The 18129-nt window shown below is 38.9% G+C and overlaps 1 protein-coding gene across 2 annotated transcripts; it reads left to right on the top strand.

The window, feature by feature from the left end:
- The first annotated feature begins 1175 nt into the window (after positions 1-1175).
- On the top strand, positions 1176-17680 carry LOC130166341 (ribosomal protein S6 kinase beta-2-like). 2 transcript variants are annotated; one of them, XM_056371893.1, is made up of 16 exons: positions 1176-1383; positions 2265-2319; positions 2587-2624; positions 2758-2872; positions 4645-4712; positions 4890-5037; positions 5278-5335; positions 5449-5549; positions 6891-6981; positions 7290-7380; positions 9121-9228; positions 10824-10886; positions 12253-12330; positions 12563-12670; positions 12896-13008; positions 13465-17680. In XM_056371893.1, exons 5-16 carry the CDS (start codon positions 4677-4679, stop codon positions 13640-13642), a joined length of 1173 nt encoding a protein of 390 aa, XP_056227868.1. In that variant the 5' UTR covers positions 1176-1383; positions 2265-2319; positions 2587-2624; positions 2758-2872; positions 4645-4676; the 3' UTR covers positions 13643-17680. The 2 variants fall into 2 exon arrangements, with proteins under 2 accessions (XP_056227868.1, XP_056227869.1); XM_056371894.1 differs by having other exon boundaries at positions 2758-2882; positions 4654-4712.
- Positions 17681-18129: the final 449 nt, after the last annotated feature.

Raw genomic sequence — 18129 nt, 5'->3', positions numbered from 1 at the left:
AATGAGACCAATTTCATCCGTTTTGGATGGATAGGTCATTTGAAGGCAGAAAGCCTAGGGTTAAACCAATTACAATACAGCCCCAACAGTCTTAATATCTTCCATTCCTACCTGGTTATTCCCATTGCCCAGTATTGACCTCAATATACGGAAAAAGCTGGAAAATAAGTCAGATCAACTCCCTGTATGGTACACTGTCCAGAAATATTTCACTAACCATTACTCAGATTCTGTATTTATATTCACAGACAGCTCCAAAGATCCAATTACAGGCTGTGCAGGTGCAGCAGTATTTATCTTGGTGAGTAAAACGTAAACCAAAAAGGAGTGACACATCATGTCAGTTTATACGACAGAACTATTGGCAATATTATTGGCCCTGCAGTAGATAGAGGACAAAGAGTTAAACAACACAGTAATTGCATCTGATAGCTACTCAGCACTTACAAGCATAAAAACAAGCAGATCATTTAGAACAGACATCATCAATGAAATATTTATCATTATGTACAGAATTGAAATGAAGGATCTATCTACACACTCCCTCTGGGTTCCTGCTAATGTTGGCGTAGAGCGAAATGGAGAAGTAGACATTCTCGCAAAGTAAACACTCAGAATTATATAAGTAGACATTCAAGTCCCATTAAATAAAGCCAAAGCTAAAACATTCCTTAAGACGTATAAACAATCAGTATGGCAAGAACATATGAATGACAGTGAAACTGGAGGGCATTTACATAATATACAGAAACACATTGGTACTGGGAGGGTGGCGAGCAGGAGAAGGGAAGAAAATATCATCACTTGTTTAAGAATATAAGACTCAACTATACAGTACATAAATTAGGCAAGCACCCAACTGGGAAATGCATTCATTGTAACCAACCAGAAACAGTTGAACATGTACTGCTTCATTGTAGGGAATACAACTTTGAGGGAAATCACCTTTTTCAGTCAATAAGAAGGAAAACATATAATGATATTTCATTGCCAGTTCTGCAAGAAAGCTATATGGTGACATTATCAAATTTATAAATGAAACTGGTTTAGCCAAAAGTATACAGTATTTTGTTTTGTTTTTTCCCTGAATTAGCTCCTGATCCACACTCCAGTCCAGTCGGTGGCGGTAATGCACATATAAGCTGGTTTGCCAACCGCCATTAAACACCAAAGAAGAAGAACAAGAATAACAACAACAACAGCACGAATATTTCAGGCTGGATAGAGGAGCATGTCCAGAACCCGGTCACTGTTGTGTGTTGTTGTTGCCGGTTAGCTGATGGAAGTGTAACAAGAGCAATGACAGCCACAGCCGTTGGTGTATGAAAAACCATCGGACTACACACTGAAATCAGGAAACACCGGATGAAGCAGCGTTACCAGGTGCAACGCTAGTTAGCATTAGCATGTTTAGCAGCTTTCTGTTTGTCAAAGCAGCTGTCAGCCTAGACTGTCAACGTGATCATATGACATTTAACATTTCCAGCGAGTTGTAACTAGTGTGAGATGTGTAGGAAGAAGTAGCACCCTCCTAAGCTTGCCGACCAATTGTGGGAGTCAGTCAGCCCTTTGAAACTACAACATTAGTTGACACGGTCACTCACATGTTGGTAGTCTTCTGACTAACTAGCATGCTAACGTGAGAGTTTAAGGTAGCTACCATCTTAAATTATTTGAAAGCGACACGTATTTATTAGCCGTTAGCGTTACTTGAAGCCACACGTTCAGACAAGAACTCCAACACTGTTGTCATGGTTTGTTTTAACCACAAAAATGTAACTGTGCTTAATTGCTGAAACAACTACTCGGCGGAGGCTACGCTAACGTTACGTCTTAAGTGGGCCAAGTTATTTGAGTTTGGACTCTGCCCCTTCTGTTGTCTACTAAACGCTTGTTTTTCAACACTGGGCCATCTACAAGGCTGGGATAGGCCAGGATAGGCGGTTCTCTGGTACAGGGACTCCAGTAGTCTCTCTGAAAGACTTATAAAGTAGGCTATCCCAGAATTTCATAATGCACAGAAAACCAACCAATAATGACCACAAGAATATTTTCCTTGTGAATGAAATGGTTAATGCAGTGGTTATCTTCCAGATTGTAGACTGAGCGTAGACATATGGGCAGCTGTAGTGCTCTTGTAATGTTCACTGTTCTGCTGACAAGACTAGGTTCTAATGTGTTTTTGAGTTGAAGGGCAATACGACATTCCTCATTGAGGTTAAAATATGAGCCTGAACTGTTTGACTGCACTGTCTCTCTTTCAGGATGGCAGGAGTGTTTGACATAGACTTGGAGACTGAGGACATCAGTGATACAGAGGTCTGTATCCCATAATCATTTCTAAGACAACTGTTGATCACATAGATAACTGAAATACACCAGGATGAGATGGAAAAAAAAATGTGAATTTCCATCAATACTTTATTAGTGGTTTCATGGGTTTGTAAGATATGATGTAATTTGAATAGGTTTTCAGCTCTTTTGTAATTTTAGATATTGATAATTATGCAAATAATTACAGCCCTTTATGAGTTCAAAATTGTGGTGTTTAACCAGATTTTTGTTTAAAACAATCCTCATCTGTAGGATGATGTCTGTGACTTCACTGTGACAGAACCAGAGAAGTAAGTGGAATTTATTATTATTAAATCTTACACATATACCCTGATGTTCTTCAATATACAAATACACAGTGGCACAGACTTCTGAGACCCCACTGTTGACCTTGTTGTATGTCATTCGCATCCTTTCTCCCAGTGTTCAGAAGGAGGAGGTGGAGTTGACCAGTGAGAGTGTCAACAGAGACAGTGAGATAGTTGGACCAGACTGCTTTGAGCTTCTTACTGTGCTGGGAAAAGGAGCCTATGGCAAGGTGTGTGTGTGTGTGTGTGCGCGCGCGTGCGTGCGTGCGTGCGTGTGTGCGTGAAAAGTTTATTTTTCTATCCAGACCTTTCCTTGTGTTTTTATTTATAATGCTTTCTGCAGGCACTGCAGGATCTGTGACTTTTTATCTGTTAAAAGGGAGGTTTGTTTTTTCTTTTTTGCCACTTTCCCCACGGAAATGTTGGGTCTCTGTAAATTATAAGAAAAAGTCAAAACTTCTGTAAAGTTGTATAACTACTCAGAAATTGAATCCCACAACATATTGTAAATGTGATTTAATAGGTTTTGATCTTAAATGTCAGTGGAACGAAGGGAAAGCAATTTTTCAGCAAGGTTTTATTGTGTAGCCAATATTCAACTTCTGGGCAGGAGTTTCACCTACTACTAGTTTTCTCCTACCAAGGATACTGTAAACATTATGCCATGATATTAACTGTTTGTCAGATAATGTCTACACTAAAACTCAGAGAAATAATCCATTTACACACACACATATATATATATATATATATATATATATATATATATATTATATATATATATATATATATATATATATATATATATATATAAAATGGAGGAAAGAAGCTGCAACCAGCAACTAGAAAAGGCATTTCCTGTACAGTACAAAATTCTACTGAATTGTATAAAACAGCAACATGTGTAAGTTGAAAGTGGAATGGCCTAAAATGGTTACTACCGAAGAAAGATGAATTGCATCCTGAAACAGTAGTTTTGATTTTTTTAAACTGTTACACTAGACAGAAATTGGACTCAGTTATGATGTTTTTAAATTTTGTAAATACAGTCCAATCTGACCTGAGAATAATCTGGAAAAATTGTGTGTGAACAGTGTAAATACAGTCCAATCCGACCTTCAAACAGTCTGCAGAACTGTGTGTGAACAGTGTAAATACAGTCCAATCTGACCTTCAGTCTGCAGAGCTGTGTGTGAACAGTGTAAATACAGTTATATCTGACCTTAGAACATCCTGAAGAACTGTGTGTGAACACTAAACAGTGTTACCTGGGAAGAAATAATGTGTGAAGACTGAAATATGTGGCTGTGAGGACGATTTAAACAGATTTTCTTTAAGTTTTAGAGCTTCTCCCCCTGTAGAGATGATGTCAACCACTTGGCCCTAAACATTCCACGCAATATACACCCAATATAAACTCAAAATTTGTCAGAAAAAAAGCATACAATTTAAACTGATGAATCAAAAACTGTACAAGATATCAAAAAGTTATGGCTGAAAGTCTTGTGAACAGTTTAAAGTTCGAATGAAGTCTCTAGCTGAAAGTATGCTGAAGTAGGTGAAGTTCAAAGAGGCTGAAGTTTTTAAGAATTTGAACAGTCTCTCCATTCATTTGACTGGGACAAAATTGCAGGAAAAACGTAATATTTTGAAAATTATAAATAGAAGAAAAAAGTTGAATAGGAGCTTGAATGTTCTGAACGAGCTGAAGGTTTTGGTAGTTGAATGGTTTTTGTAGCAGAAAAACTGTAAGAGGAGAAAGCTGTGTAAATATGTACGGAAGGAAAATTATATGGATAACAATACTGTGAATGCTGAGGCATTCAAACTAAATAGATGGCATTTTTGCATGATAAATGACTCAATAAGGATCAATCGATTATTATTAATCAATCTAGCACTACATAAAATATCTCATTCTGCACAGTCCTAATATTAGTTACTCTTTACAAGGTCTTTCTTTTGTTCGCTTTTTATTTGAAAGAAAAATGTCTTCTTCAAGGTTTTCCAGGTGAGAAGGTTCAAGGTGCCCAGATGGGGAAGATATTTGCCATGAAGGTCCTGAAAAAGGTACGTTGACAGTTTTTCCAGCTTTCCCTTGAGACACAACTCATTAGATATTCATTATGTGAAGTTGTTCCTCCATGTGTCTCTCTCTCATGCTGCTTCCCTTTACAATCCACTTTGTCCATAACCTGCCTCTCATTTCCTCCCTTCCTTTCCCTCTCTCAACATGTTTGTCTCAAGGCTAAGATCGTGTGTAATGCCAAAGACACGGCCCATACACGAGCAGAGCGGGAGATCCTAGAGACAGTGAGGCACCCGTTCATCGTGGATCTGCTCTACGCCTTCCAGACTGGGGGAAAGCTCTACCTCATACTTGAGTGTCTAAGCGGTAAGACAGAGGCACTGAGGGATGGACTGATGGAAGGGGAGGATAAAAACATAGGAGGAGGGACAAACTTTAGTGCATGTGTATCAGATCCCTTCATTTTTAGCAAGTATGACAACAGTTTTTTTGAATGGATAGCAGGGAAGATGTGGAGGGAGAAAAACAGGGATGAATACAGATGTGAAGGAATTATATAGTACTGGAGGAAAAATCTCTAATGACTCTACTGTTGTTTATCACCAGGAGGGGAGCTGTTCATGCAGCTGGAGAAGGAGGGCATCTTCATGGAGGACACTGCTTGGTAGGGATGGCTTCTTTTCAGTGTTTGCACATAAGCTGTAATTTAGAGTTTGTACAGCTTAGTTGAGGTAATGATATTGAATTGTTTCTTAAATAACTTCTGTGTATTTGTAGTTTTTATCTAGGAGAGATCACGTTGGCCCTAGGTCATCTCCATTCTAACGGGATTATTTACAGAGATCTCAAACCTGAAAACATCATGCTTAGTCACCAAGGTAATGCAATGTTGTCTAAGAAAATATGTAAATATGATCAAACCAAGATGATAATAACATTTTCACTGCCTCAAAATGCAGAATGATCAACAATCCATCTGAGTGGGGCTGCTGAAATCTTTCAGAATTTACTTGAACTGTTTTCAAACACAAACAGATCCACTTGATCACTGTGATGAAACATCCTATGAATAATACTTAATCTTATAGTGAAATTTACCTTTAGTTAATGAAGCATGTGTAGGCCTATTAAAAAATTAGAATATAATATAGCTCTCTCATGGAAATCCACACCTTTACCCTCGTGGGTATCACTTTACAATAAGACTACCCTTATAAGGATTTATAAATGGTTTATAATAAGGTTCTTTATGAACCATAAAATAAAAATTTGAACAAGTTACAACACAATTTTCATACATTGATGCAGACTCACTATTTTGCAAGATCAAGTTCATGCTTACTACTCATTAATCTTACTAATGAGTTACTACCATTTATAACTGGTAAAAGAGAGACTTATAGTAACTCATTAATACATGGTGATGGGTTTTAAACTTTACAATAAGACTCACTTTTACCAGTTACAAATGTTTGTAATCAACTGAGTGAACAACAGGCCACGGATGTGTGAACAGATGTGTGAACAGTGGGACAGTATTGGGTGAGCAGTTCACAAAGTAAAGGAAGGTTACCGACTGTTCTACCTGGAATGCTAAAGTCCTAAAGAAGAGAGCAAGCAGCAAAAAGCATCTCTTATTTAAATATCCACTCTTCGGAACAATCTGATCAACACCTATGATCACAGTGAGGACAGCTGCTGATAGCATGTGTAGGTAAGCAATATTGGCAACGCTTAGAGAATGAACCATTGAGATGCTGACGGTAGTTCATTGCTAGTAACTGAACAGCAAATGTGATGAAGCAGCAGCTACAAATGATGGAGAAAAAACAAAGAAAGCTCAGTGACTGAGTCGTGAGGATTAACAGGACGGATGCATGTGGGCTCACTATTTGGCAAGCAAAAGGTCGCTGTTGCTCTCTTTTATCTAATGTGTTATGATAGCTTATAAATGATTTATAAAGATTTAACAAGCTAATTAGCAAACTTCTTATAAACCATTAATAAATCCTTTAAGAGTAATGTTATTGTAAAGTGGTACCATTTAGTTTGACCAAAAATGACCTGAAGAGCCTTAATAAATGTGAGCACTGTGTGCTTTATTTGTGTAGTTTCTTGTTCCCTGCTTTGCACTGTAGTTGAAACATAATTTTGTGATGGTGTCGTTTTCTTTCTTACATGTAAAGCATATTTCAGTTTGTTTTCGCTCTTTTTTAAAGGACACATCAAGCTAACTGACTTTGGCCTCTGTAAGGAGTCAATTCATGATGGAACAGTCACACACACCTTCTGTGGCACCATAGAATACATGTAAGTAACACTACACTTACTGTCATAGACATATAGCGTGAGTCTCGCTGGATGGGATTTTAACACCTTTGTGACCACATCTAAAAGCGGATGTTGCTTTTTATATCCCCATCTACTGTTCTATGAGAACATGTGTCATCCTCCTGTGTGACCTATAGTTCTTCTTATATTATACAAGAGGTTGTAATATCATCTACTAACTAGAGAAAATTAAAGCAGAATGGTGTAATGGAAGTTATAAATGTATCATAATTTTAATCTTCTGTTTGTGTGCGGCTCCCTTCTCTGTGTGTCTTCTTCTCTTCCAGGGCTCCAGAGATCCTGACCAGGTCAGGTCACAACCGAGCAGTAGACTGGTGGAGCCTGGGGGCCCTGATGTATGATATGATGACCGGATCGGTAAGTTGGACTGTGAAAGAGAGCAGTTAATTATGAGAAATTTACGCCAGGGGATGGGCTGTTGTACTTGTCGGTGTTTATCCTTTAATCTGATGTTTCCGGAGAGGATCTTGCTCCAGATTTCCCTACTATGCTTGTGTCCAAACCACCTCTAAAGGGAGGTGTCCTGCATGGAGGAACTCTCACTGAGGGCCCAGATCACTGCAGTATGCTGCTGAAGTGGCTGCTGGAGCCTGAGGTCTTTACGTACCCTAACACACTGAATGAAGACTGCCCCCCTAGCTAGAATCTCATCTCAGCAGCTTCTATCAGTGATCTCATTCTTTTGCCTGTACCTAAAGCTTGGGGATGAGAGTTGGAAATAAGACTGACCTGTGAGTTAAAGTTATTACTTTAGTCTGTTGCTGAGAACAGCCTGGACATTGTGTCTTCCACTCCCAAATCTTCCTGAATCTTCAAATAGTTTTTCAGAACATCATTCTTTATAGCCTTATTTTTACGAATATGCAGGCTGAACTGTGTTTTGGAGCGGTTTGCAGCCGAAGGGACATTTTGTAGCCAAGGTATTTTATTGAGGTAAAAATGATGAGAAAAAGAACGCTTTGTCTTCAAAAGGCCCTGAAGTCAAGCATTTTATCGAGGGAAAGAGTCAAACTGAAAAAGAAAAACAGCTCAGAATTATAGCTGCAAGCAGCAATCTGCAGGTTCTAACCCTTTTGCGCTCAAAAGAAAAAAGCAGCTGACTTCTTGCTAATAGGTAGGCCTTTGGTAGGCTTACTCCCTATAACAGGGATGCCATGGTTACGGCCCGTGGGCCGGACCTGGCTCTTCTTTCAGTGTCACTGGTTTTCAGCTGCTTTTTTTTTTTTTTTTTTTTTTTTTTTTTTTTTTTTTTTTTTTTTATGAATATTTTCATTTTATGAAATAAGCAGGGAACAAACATATAGTAACAGAAAACAAACATACATGAGATCATGGGATGGTCACTGATTTAAGGCAAATTTATCTCACTTAGAGGAATATCAAGTTACATACCATACTTATAAAGAATCTATCTCATTGGCTAAATAAACTCACCATTTTCTCCATCAAGAGCAAGGAGCGCTTGATTTATTTACACCCAGAAGCCTGACAGGACCACATTCCTAGGCAATGGCTTACACAAGTTCAACTGCAACTTCAGAACTGCATGCAAGTCTGCTTCTCTCTGCCCCCGTTTCTACACATGGGACCAGTCTGGGTTAAAGTTAGCCTTTAACGGACATTATGCTCTTTTTGACCGCTGGAGCCATTCTATGCACACACAGAAACATGCACACACACACACACACACACACACACACACACACACACAAGCACAGATTCACAAGGTGAAAGCTGGTAAACACTTGTTTGACTATCTGCACAATCTTTGACTAAAGCAACGATAACTTTTTGAAAAGTCAGTGAAGTTCCACAAGTGATTGATTCAGACCAATGTCATATTCAATCCAGAAGACTTGGACAGCTGCTCTCATCCCTGAGTCAAGTGTTTAGTTCTAGTGTGATACCTCATTTTAACTGATATCAACAACATCATGTGTCTTGGGTATATTTTGCCAGCCAAAAGGCTTATGTTACTGCTTATTAGTGACTGTTTATCCCTTCTGTAATGGATTTACATTTCTATCTACAGAATAGAAACCAGTCGTTTTGATCTCCTTTATTAACTGCTAACTCCCTCCTCTGATTTTCCACCAGCCTCCATTCACAGCTGAAAACCGGAAGAAGACCATTGATAAGATCCTGAAGTGTAAACTCAATCTGCCCCCATACCTCACCATTGATGCCAGGGACCTCATCAAGAAGGTCTGTAACACACAGAAAAATACTGTACATTGTGTTATCACCCACTGGCAGTATTCAGACTAGATGATTAGTGACTGTACTCCTGTACATTGCTCAAAAAAATGAAGGGAACACTTAATCATCACAGTAGAACACCAACTCTGTCCGTCTAGGAAGCACAAGTGATTGTGAATCAGTTTCACCTGCTTTGGTGCAGATGAAAGTGACAACAGGTGCAATGGAGAGGCAAAAGCAAGACAACCCCCAGAAAGGGAATGGTTCTACATGTGGTGGCCACAGACAGTTGCTCTCTGCTGTTCTTTCCTGACTGATCTTCTCTAGTTCTGTGTTTTGCTAGTGTCCTTGTCACTACTGGTAGCATGAGGCGGTACCTGCAGCCTGTCAGGTTGCACAGGTAGGCTTCTCCAGGATGGCACATCAATACATGCAGTGGGCTCTGGGTTCCTTCTGCTGCAGGACAACGCCCGGCCTCATGTGGCCAGAGTCTGTAGGCAGTTCCTAAATCCAGTTGAGCACCTATGGGACGTTATGTATCGGTCCACCCAACGGCGCCAAGTACCGCCACAGACTGTCCAGGAGCTCACTGATGCCCTGATCCAGGTCTGGGAGGAGATCCTCCAGGACACCATCCACCCACTCATCAGCAACATGTCCAGATGTTGTCAGGAGTGTATACAGGCACGCAGGGGCCATACACACTGAGTCACATTATGAGTTGCTGTGATAAAATTGACTCGGATCAGCCTGTGATTTCAATCTTTTGCTTTGATTTTGGGTGTGATTGTGAATCCAGCCCTCAGTGGGTTGATGATTTTGGTTTCCATTGACCGTTGTTACGTCATTTTGTTCTCAACAAATTATACAATGTCCATCAGAGAGATTTCCAACTTTGTTGATCAAGGTCCAATGTGTGATTTAAGTGTTCCCTTGAATTTTTTGAGCAGTGTATTTCCTAACAATCCAAAAGTAGGAAATCACATTGGTCACATCCTTGAGTGAATAAAAGCATTTGCATGAATCTATCATTGATACTGTCTGTGAGGCTTCGGCCCTCAAATACACCAAACTAGCAGTGTTTTACAAGTTGGTTTCTTCTTCATAACCACCAGTTTCTGTTTTGTGGCGCTTAAGTGTGTCTGTTCTCATTTTGCTATGATTTAGTCATATGTGACCACAACATTAAACAACCGGCCTTAACATTAAAAGAGACTTCAAGTTTAAAATCAATGAAAAGCAATGATGAGAAACGTCACTCGAAAGTTTGCTATTTATTTCTGTTGTATTTGACATAATGCAAAGTGTGAGTGAAGTTTTTTTTTTTTTATGTTCTTTTGCAGCAGAACAGATTGTATGTGTATGTTTCTATTTAGTCTATATGGTTTTGTATATCACCAATATTATAACAAATACTACTCATATTAAAATGAAAATAGTAGCTCTTACAAATAATATAAATTAAAATAATTTAAAGTTACAGTTAAACTAATTAGAGACAATATTATGAAAACGGTTTAATTCTCTAAATCAAATAAATAATTATTTCAAAAGACAATCATAAATTTTTTACTGACATGTGTCATTCTATCTATTTTCAGCTGTTGAAGAAGAATCCAGCCCAAAGACTTGGCTCCAGTAAAACAGATTGTGCAGATATCCAGGTAACTGCGGTAACTTCTTCACTCACTCACATTCTCCGATAGCTGTAGTGACCACTAACAACCAGCTTCACTTTCTATCTGGCTTTCACGTGGTTTTTGTGCACATACTGAAAATGTGACAATTCAAAACAATCTCCCCAGGTGGAGTGCTGTATGTCATCAAGTAGAAATGCAATGTAAAAAATTCACAGACACAATAGGAGCAACAACAAGCAAATCAAACAGGTAGCAGACAGACCAAGCAGTAACACACATGTCACAGATACACTGTCCCAGTATAAAGGAATGTGGAGATAGAAACTATTGGCCCTATCTTAAAGTGAGAAGTGGTCAGGCGTCATCTTGAGACAGTGGAAAGTGACTGTGTAATTGAGCAACAAAAATCTGGTCTGAAGTCGGTGGCACAGTGTTTAACTGTTAGTTTATGGAGCGTTGTCAAGAGAGTACCGTGCCAATATACACAGAGTGCATACACTGTGTCTGTTACACAAGCAGAGTGTGCTGACAATGTAATTCTATGTTGGGATAAGTCAGGTGGAGCATCACAATACAGCTCCAGGAAGTCGGGGCTTCTTTGTGACATGTGTGTTGTATAACGTTGTCATGTCACGAGGCTCTGCAGAGAAGCTTCTTTCTTACTACCTGGTACAATGTCTTCACTGTAGAGCTGTGAGCAGCGATTTGATTCCATCAGACTTTCCTTGCCCCTCAATGCGCACAGACACCTGACTCACTGATCAGTCACAATATGTAATCAACTGACCAGAAATAGAATCTAACTCTGTGTGAGTCACTGCTCTGTTATAATAGCAATACGCCAAGATGCAAGTGCACACAGCTTTTAAAGGGAATGGAAGATGGAACTGTGATTAGTTTATTGGATGTTCTGCCCAAAACACTGTTTATACCACCATTAAACTAGCGAAAGTGACATGGACACGCCCTAAATGCACCTGCGTCATGCACTTCAGACCATGAGACAGGACAGGATAGGTATGGTCTGCTTTAAGGTGAGGAAAGGTGCGAATTGAATTGAAGAGTTCACTTTTAAAGGGTAAGATAGAAAGGCTGCCCAATTGTGAGCAAAACCAGAGCTTTTAAAATAAGAGGCAGGGTTTTTTTTTTTTTTTTTTTTCATCGCTTCACACTCAATGGTCTTCGCTTGACCTGGAAATCATTTCAGTTCTTCATCTTGAAGCCATAAATGAGGATACATGGAATTATCCTTTTGAGGAAGTCTTTTACTAGACAGACACACTGTTGTTTGTCGGTTCTGACGACAGTATAAATACAGAATACTTCCTTACTAATGTGTTTAAACATATAGAAAAAGAACAACAAAAAAACTCCTTTTGCTCCTCTGTAGAAACATCCGTTCTTCAGGCACATTAACTGGGAAGAGCTTCTGAGCAAGAGTGTGGAGCCACCATACAAGCCACAGCTGGTAAGTCATCAGTTGTCATTTTGAGTCCATTATGTTATCAAATAGCCTGTTAAATTCATATTATGCCTGTTATTCTGGGCTAGTAGACTGACTACCACTTACAGTACTTTTATTTCCCCCAAACCACTCACTGCTCCTTCATATCTACACACACCTCAATAAGTCTTATCTTTTTCTTCAATTACCATCTTTTGTGTCTAACTCTTGGCTTTCCCTGTCTGTCTCTCTGCAGCAGTCAGATGAGGATGTGAGCCAGTTTGACACCAGGTTTACCAGACAGACACCAGTGGACAGTCCAGATGACAGCACACTCAGCCACAGTGCAGAGCTAGCCTTTGCTGTGAGACACTCTTCCTTATCAAACTTTTTGAAGTTTATATGTATGCTCTAGAAACCACACTCAACTGGAATTGAAACCATACTTTTTGTTTCAGATAATGAGTCAGTGCCTCTTTCACTTCCCTTTTCCTTGTTAACAGTGTGGTAAAATAGTTTAGTTTTAGTGAGGAAGCCAGAATGACTGATTCTGTCCACAATTAACTGAAGAGTGATAATTTTGCATCAGGGTTTCACCTACGTGGCTCCATCGGTCCTAGAGAGTCTAAAAGAAGGCTTCTCATTCGAGCCCCGAACACGACCTGTGCGCCGACACAACAGCAGCCCGAGAACGCCCATCAGGTAACACTAAAAACATCCAGTCCAATCTGTTAAGCCACGTAAACAACAGACATTTACAGACATTACCACTGGGACTAACAACATAGATAATAAATACATATTTACAAACAAACAAGGTCATAGTTTTATTTTTACTTTGTTGTCATTTACAAATAATTAATAATCATATAATTAATAATCAATAGATTAGAAGCAAGTGTGTCGTAATAAACCACTGGTTCTTTACCATGTTAGGAGTGAGAGCCCTTTTTGAGGATGAATATATTTCTGAATTAATTTATATTCAAGGGATTGAACCCATCAGATTCTTTTTCCACAACAAAATAATTAAATTAATTATAACTGTTTGTTTCTGTAACATCCCTCAGGACAACAGAGACATCTTTACTCTCCTGGTAGCCAAAACATTATAGGAAGATGCATAAAAATGATAAATAATTTCATTTTTTTCTTCAGTCCCCTGAAATTTTCTCCCGCCGGACCCTTCAAATCCAGCATGGACAGAGAGCCGGACCCTTTCTCTCCCACCTCTCCGCCGGCAGCTCCAGTTTCTGTGGCACTGGAAAACGGAGCTGCCAGTCAGCCGATCAGGACCCCTGCAAGGAACAAGAAGCAGAAGGGCCATCGGAGATGAGGAGGAAATATTCAGAGCTAGCCTATGCTGCAAAACTTTAGTCAGATTAATATTTTCGATGGTATACAGGAAGTGTTAAGGCACAGAGTTGAAGTGTTTTGTTTTTCTGGTATAATGCTTTTTTGGAGTGGTTTAACAGTGATCTCTGAAAAGCCAAAAGCTATCGGTTTGCTTTTTTTTTCTGTCATATTCATCTTAGAAAGTAAATGCAGATACAGCACTACTTGGGGCTGATGACTGTCTACAGGTAGATCACTTTACCCACATTTCACTGGATCAATGTGGAACTTTTGTGCTTTTACTCTTAAATAGACTGAAGAACCTCAGTTTCATCATTGTTCTCAGATGGTTATGTTACTGTGTACAGCTTCTGTATATCTGCACTTGTAGTTCTGTCACACTGTGGCATTAATATATGGAAAATAATGGCTTGTGTACAACAAATAACACAGAAAGAGGGAAACAGACTAACTGACTTTTTTCTTCACTGACTTCCCTAAATGCATCATGAGCTGCCAAGGTCAGGTTTTTGTATGTACTGTGCATGCTAATATGATTACAGTGAAGGGAAGCTGTGATATTAAGCTTTTTTTGGGTTTAATGAGTTAATCAGCTTTTAATTAGTTCATCAGAGTGTGTGCAGACGTCGGCTATCACAGGGTGACGTTTTAATTAGAAAACTGATGAAAGATCATTTGATTGGAGTCCTGATTTTTTTTTTTTTTTTTTTCCCATTAAGGTTTAAATGTGAAACTGACCTTCAGGCGGTCAAGTTTTCAACTAGGCTGCACAACCCTCCTCCGTGTAGGAAGATTACGTCATGTGTTGGGGTGGGACTGTATCATATAGAAATCTACTGAATGATTACTGCATCACACATAAGGTAATTATATTCATGAATAGCAGGTTTGATCTGTAGTGAACATTTCTGTCTGAAAATATGGCAACTTTCTTCAGTGTTTGTAATTTCATGTTTCTTCATGTCGACTGCCAAAGTTTCGCACACATGCTATCCTCATATTGTACAAACGGACCATTCACAAACAGACCCGAGAGCACTTAACAAGAGGGAAATACTGTATTTATGTGCTTGGATCAATAATAAAACATCCATATACTCAGTACAATGTGCAGTCATAGCAGGCTGTTAAAAGTGGTGCTCAGAAAACTAATTATAATCTTGTATAAAAAGAGTATTTTGGGTTACTGAATGAACCTATTTTTACACATGAAATTTCGGTCAAATAGTATTTCGTAAAATCGTTAATATTCTGAAGTGCTTGCTTGTCATTGCCTGACATTCCCACTAAGTCAAACCTTCAGTCAGACCTTGGATGGATCACAGAAAGGTTATGAGGTTCGTTTGATGCCAAAATTCTTTTTTTTTTTTTTTTTTTTTTTTTTTAAGAAATGACTCGTAGATTGAGATAAACTGAACCAAATCAAATTGTATATAATAATACATAATGAAAGTAGAATGGCCAAACAAACCTACACATCCTCTGTTCTCAGGTGTAGCTTTATTTATCATATATATACAGCTGTATGGTTTTATCACCTCTTGTGAATGATGACATCAGCATTATACTATTTATACAACTCTACAGCTGTATTGTCTCATTGCTCTGTCCCAACTGCTATTGTTACTGTTTAATTTTATCAGTTATATGTTGAATGAAATACTGATGTAAGCGTTCCTAAATGCCACTGGTGCCATGTGCACTGTTGAGATTAAAAATGAGATCTGTGTGTAACACAGATTATTAACTCGATGTGCACCAAATTGTAAAAACATAGATCTCAATACTGTAAATATGTCTGACCTTACATCAAGACCCAAACATTATTTCCTGAGAAATTGATGAAAATTTTGAAAAATCTTGTAATTTATAAATTCTGGAGCTGGCCTTTAAACTGAACCTGCACCAAAATGTAATGGGTTCTTCCTTGTAATGGGTTCTTCCATCCCTCCACCAAATGAGTTCAGTACTTTTTGCATAATCCTGCTGACAAATAAACAGACATGGGTGAAACATAACCTCCTTGGTGGAGTTGATAAATAATCTTATCAGCAAATGCAGATAGAATATGTAATAGAACCATGAAATAGTGAAATAATCCAATAAACTCATGGCTACACCAGCAGCATCCTAGGTATGGCAGTGTCGGTCTGTTAGTGGTCAGCTGGTCCAAAACTTGGCTCCACACTTGACGCGAATCCAATTGTTTTATTTTATTGACTTTCCATCTGGCACCATCATAAGTCAAAATATGAATTGGTCCAACAGTGCCTGCAGAATACCTGCAAAACTAATGACATTCCCACCAGCCTCAGTTGTACTTGGTGAGCACTAATTAGCAAATGCTATCATCCTAACATCTAAAATAAGTTTATGAGTCTGGTAAATATTACCTGCTAAACATCATCATGTTAGCATTGTCATGGTGAGAGTTTCAGTATGCTGACTTTAGCATTTAGCTAAAAAGCACCATCACAGAGCTGCAAGCACGGTTGTAGATTATTATATGTTTGGAAATTTAATAGAAACTAGACATCATCTTGCGATGGGATCACACAAACTGTGATGGCTGTCAACTTGTTGACCGTCCGACACGAGTGCTCAGTAGTTATTCTCAGTACTCACGAGTCAGACCACAACCATCTTCAAACTCTGCCTTCATGTTGAGTTTCATGAAGAATGTGGCAACATGTGGCCCGAATGTGGACAGACTCACAAGCTGAAAACAAAACCAGCCCGCTGTCACAGCTGGTAACAATGAGAAAAACTACTGTTTTGGGAAGTGAAACAGAATGAAATAAGATTTCATACTAACAAGCACTAACTGGTATTACTTCCTTATTATTATGCTCTAACGATCATGCTGCACGTGTCACAGCAGGTGAAAATGTATGTTTTATTGGTCTTGCACAGGGGTGTGACAAAATGGCTCTATAGCGACTCCTAGAATATTTCAACAAGGCGCTGCTTGCCCAATGTTTCACCTACATGTAAGAGAGTCAGTATGCAGTTATAATAGATAGATACTTTATTTGCCAAGGCCTACGCCCATAACCTGAATCCTACAGGAAGTCAGACATTTTGAATTTACTCTGTGATTTTGGCGCAGTTTTTGCCATTTACAGGTGTTGTACTTTAACAAACTCCTATTAGAGAATTAATCAGATCAACATCATATTTGGTCAGTCGACTCATCTTTTGAGTTTTGGTTGAACAGCCTGTTCGTGGCGCCGTGGCAAATTTGTTTTGCTATGAAAAAGTATGTTGTTATAACTTGAGCACACGTTGTCCAAACTGCCCCCAAACTTTATATGTTTGACAAATGTCCCGGCCTGAAGACACCTACATGCCACTGTTCAGTTAAACTCATAGCGCCACCCTATGGCAACAGGAAATATCATGTTTTAAAACTTGATTTACTTCTTAGTCAGAAAATACTTAATCTTATCCAATCCTTGATGATTGTGCCTCTGTGGCAGTGCAGCAAATTTCACAAGAGGACGTTGTTGTAACTGAAATATACATTGTCCAATCTGCCCCAAATTTCACGTTTGATGACAGTCCCAGACATGCTTTTATTTATTTAATGTTGAACTCTTTGGGTCTTCAAAGAAGCAAGTTGCCTTTTTTCTTTCCTCTTTTTATTTGAACGGGAGATTCCTGGTTCCCCCTTTGTTTGCAGGTCTGACACAGACACTCTTCCTACTTTCCTCCACCACCCTTCCTTCATTAACACTGGAAACAGAACTCGTACATATTTAATGCGGGGCTAGGAACAAACAGCTTACCACTGTGTGAATTATGTGCCGAGATATGTTTGTTGTCACACTGCAGATTGTTTCTGTAATGACACTGTAAAAGTACAGTCATACAGTATAAAACGTGGTACATCATGAATTGATTGCAAACAAGGTATGTAAGTAATAAACATTTCTATAATTTATGCTGTTGGTTGAAGTTAACATAGTAGTATTTCAGTTTTCCTTTTAATACAAAAACAATAAAATCAAAAATTCTGTTTTTGTGTTGTCATTGTGGGGTACTGAATGTAGCTTGATGAGGGGAGAAAAATAGCATATGGTTGCAACATAATAAAATGTGTAAAAAGTGAAGGGTTGTTAATACACTGTGTGCTGCCAAACAGTTGCTAAAGCTATAGCGAGGTACTGTAGTTCATACAAATCAATTAACACCAAACCCAAGAGGGGTTCAGTGCACTGGCACCGCAGCATGACATAACATGAAGTGGGTGTAACTGTAAGTATTGCAGGCTGCTGCAGACGGCTGCACATTGATGTCCCTTGTTCCCCAGTTGATGGTTCTGGACGACGTCTATATTCACAATCTCTCCCTCTCCCAAACAGCTGAGGCAGATGTTCACCCACCCAGAGCCCAGTCCAGGTTTCTTCCTGTTAAAAAGAAGTTTTTCTTGTTACTGTTGCTAAGTGCTTGCTCATTGGGTAATGT

The sequence above is a fragment of the Seriola aureovittata genome, chromosome 3 (genome assembly GCF_021018895.1).
Source record: "Seriola aureovittata isolate HTS-2021-v1 ecotype China chromosome 3, ASM2101889v1, whole genome shotgun sequence".
Classification (NCBI taxonomy): Eukaryota; Metazoa; Chordata; class Actinopteri; order Carangiformes; family Carangidae; genus Seriola; species Seriola aureovittata.
The sequence above is the reverse complement of the archived record's forward strand: the minus strand, read 5'-3'. Positions and strand labels throughout refer to the sequence as shown.

Bases quoted from the DNA above. Each gene is read 5' to 3' on its own strand.
- LOC130166341 (XM_056371894.1), top strand. From the start codon at position 2,266: ATGGCAGGAGTGTTTGACATAGACTTGGAGACTGAGGACATCAGTGAT. The intron at 2,320-2,586 runs GTCTGTATCCCA...CCTCATCTGTAG, and splicing joins AGGACATCAGTGATACAGAG to GATGATGTCTGTGACTTCAC. The intron at 7,381-9,120 runs GTAAGTTGGACT...ATTTTCCACCAG, and splicing joins ATGATATGATGACCGGATCG to CCTCCATTCACAGCTGAAAA.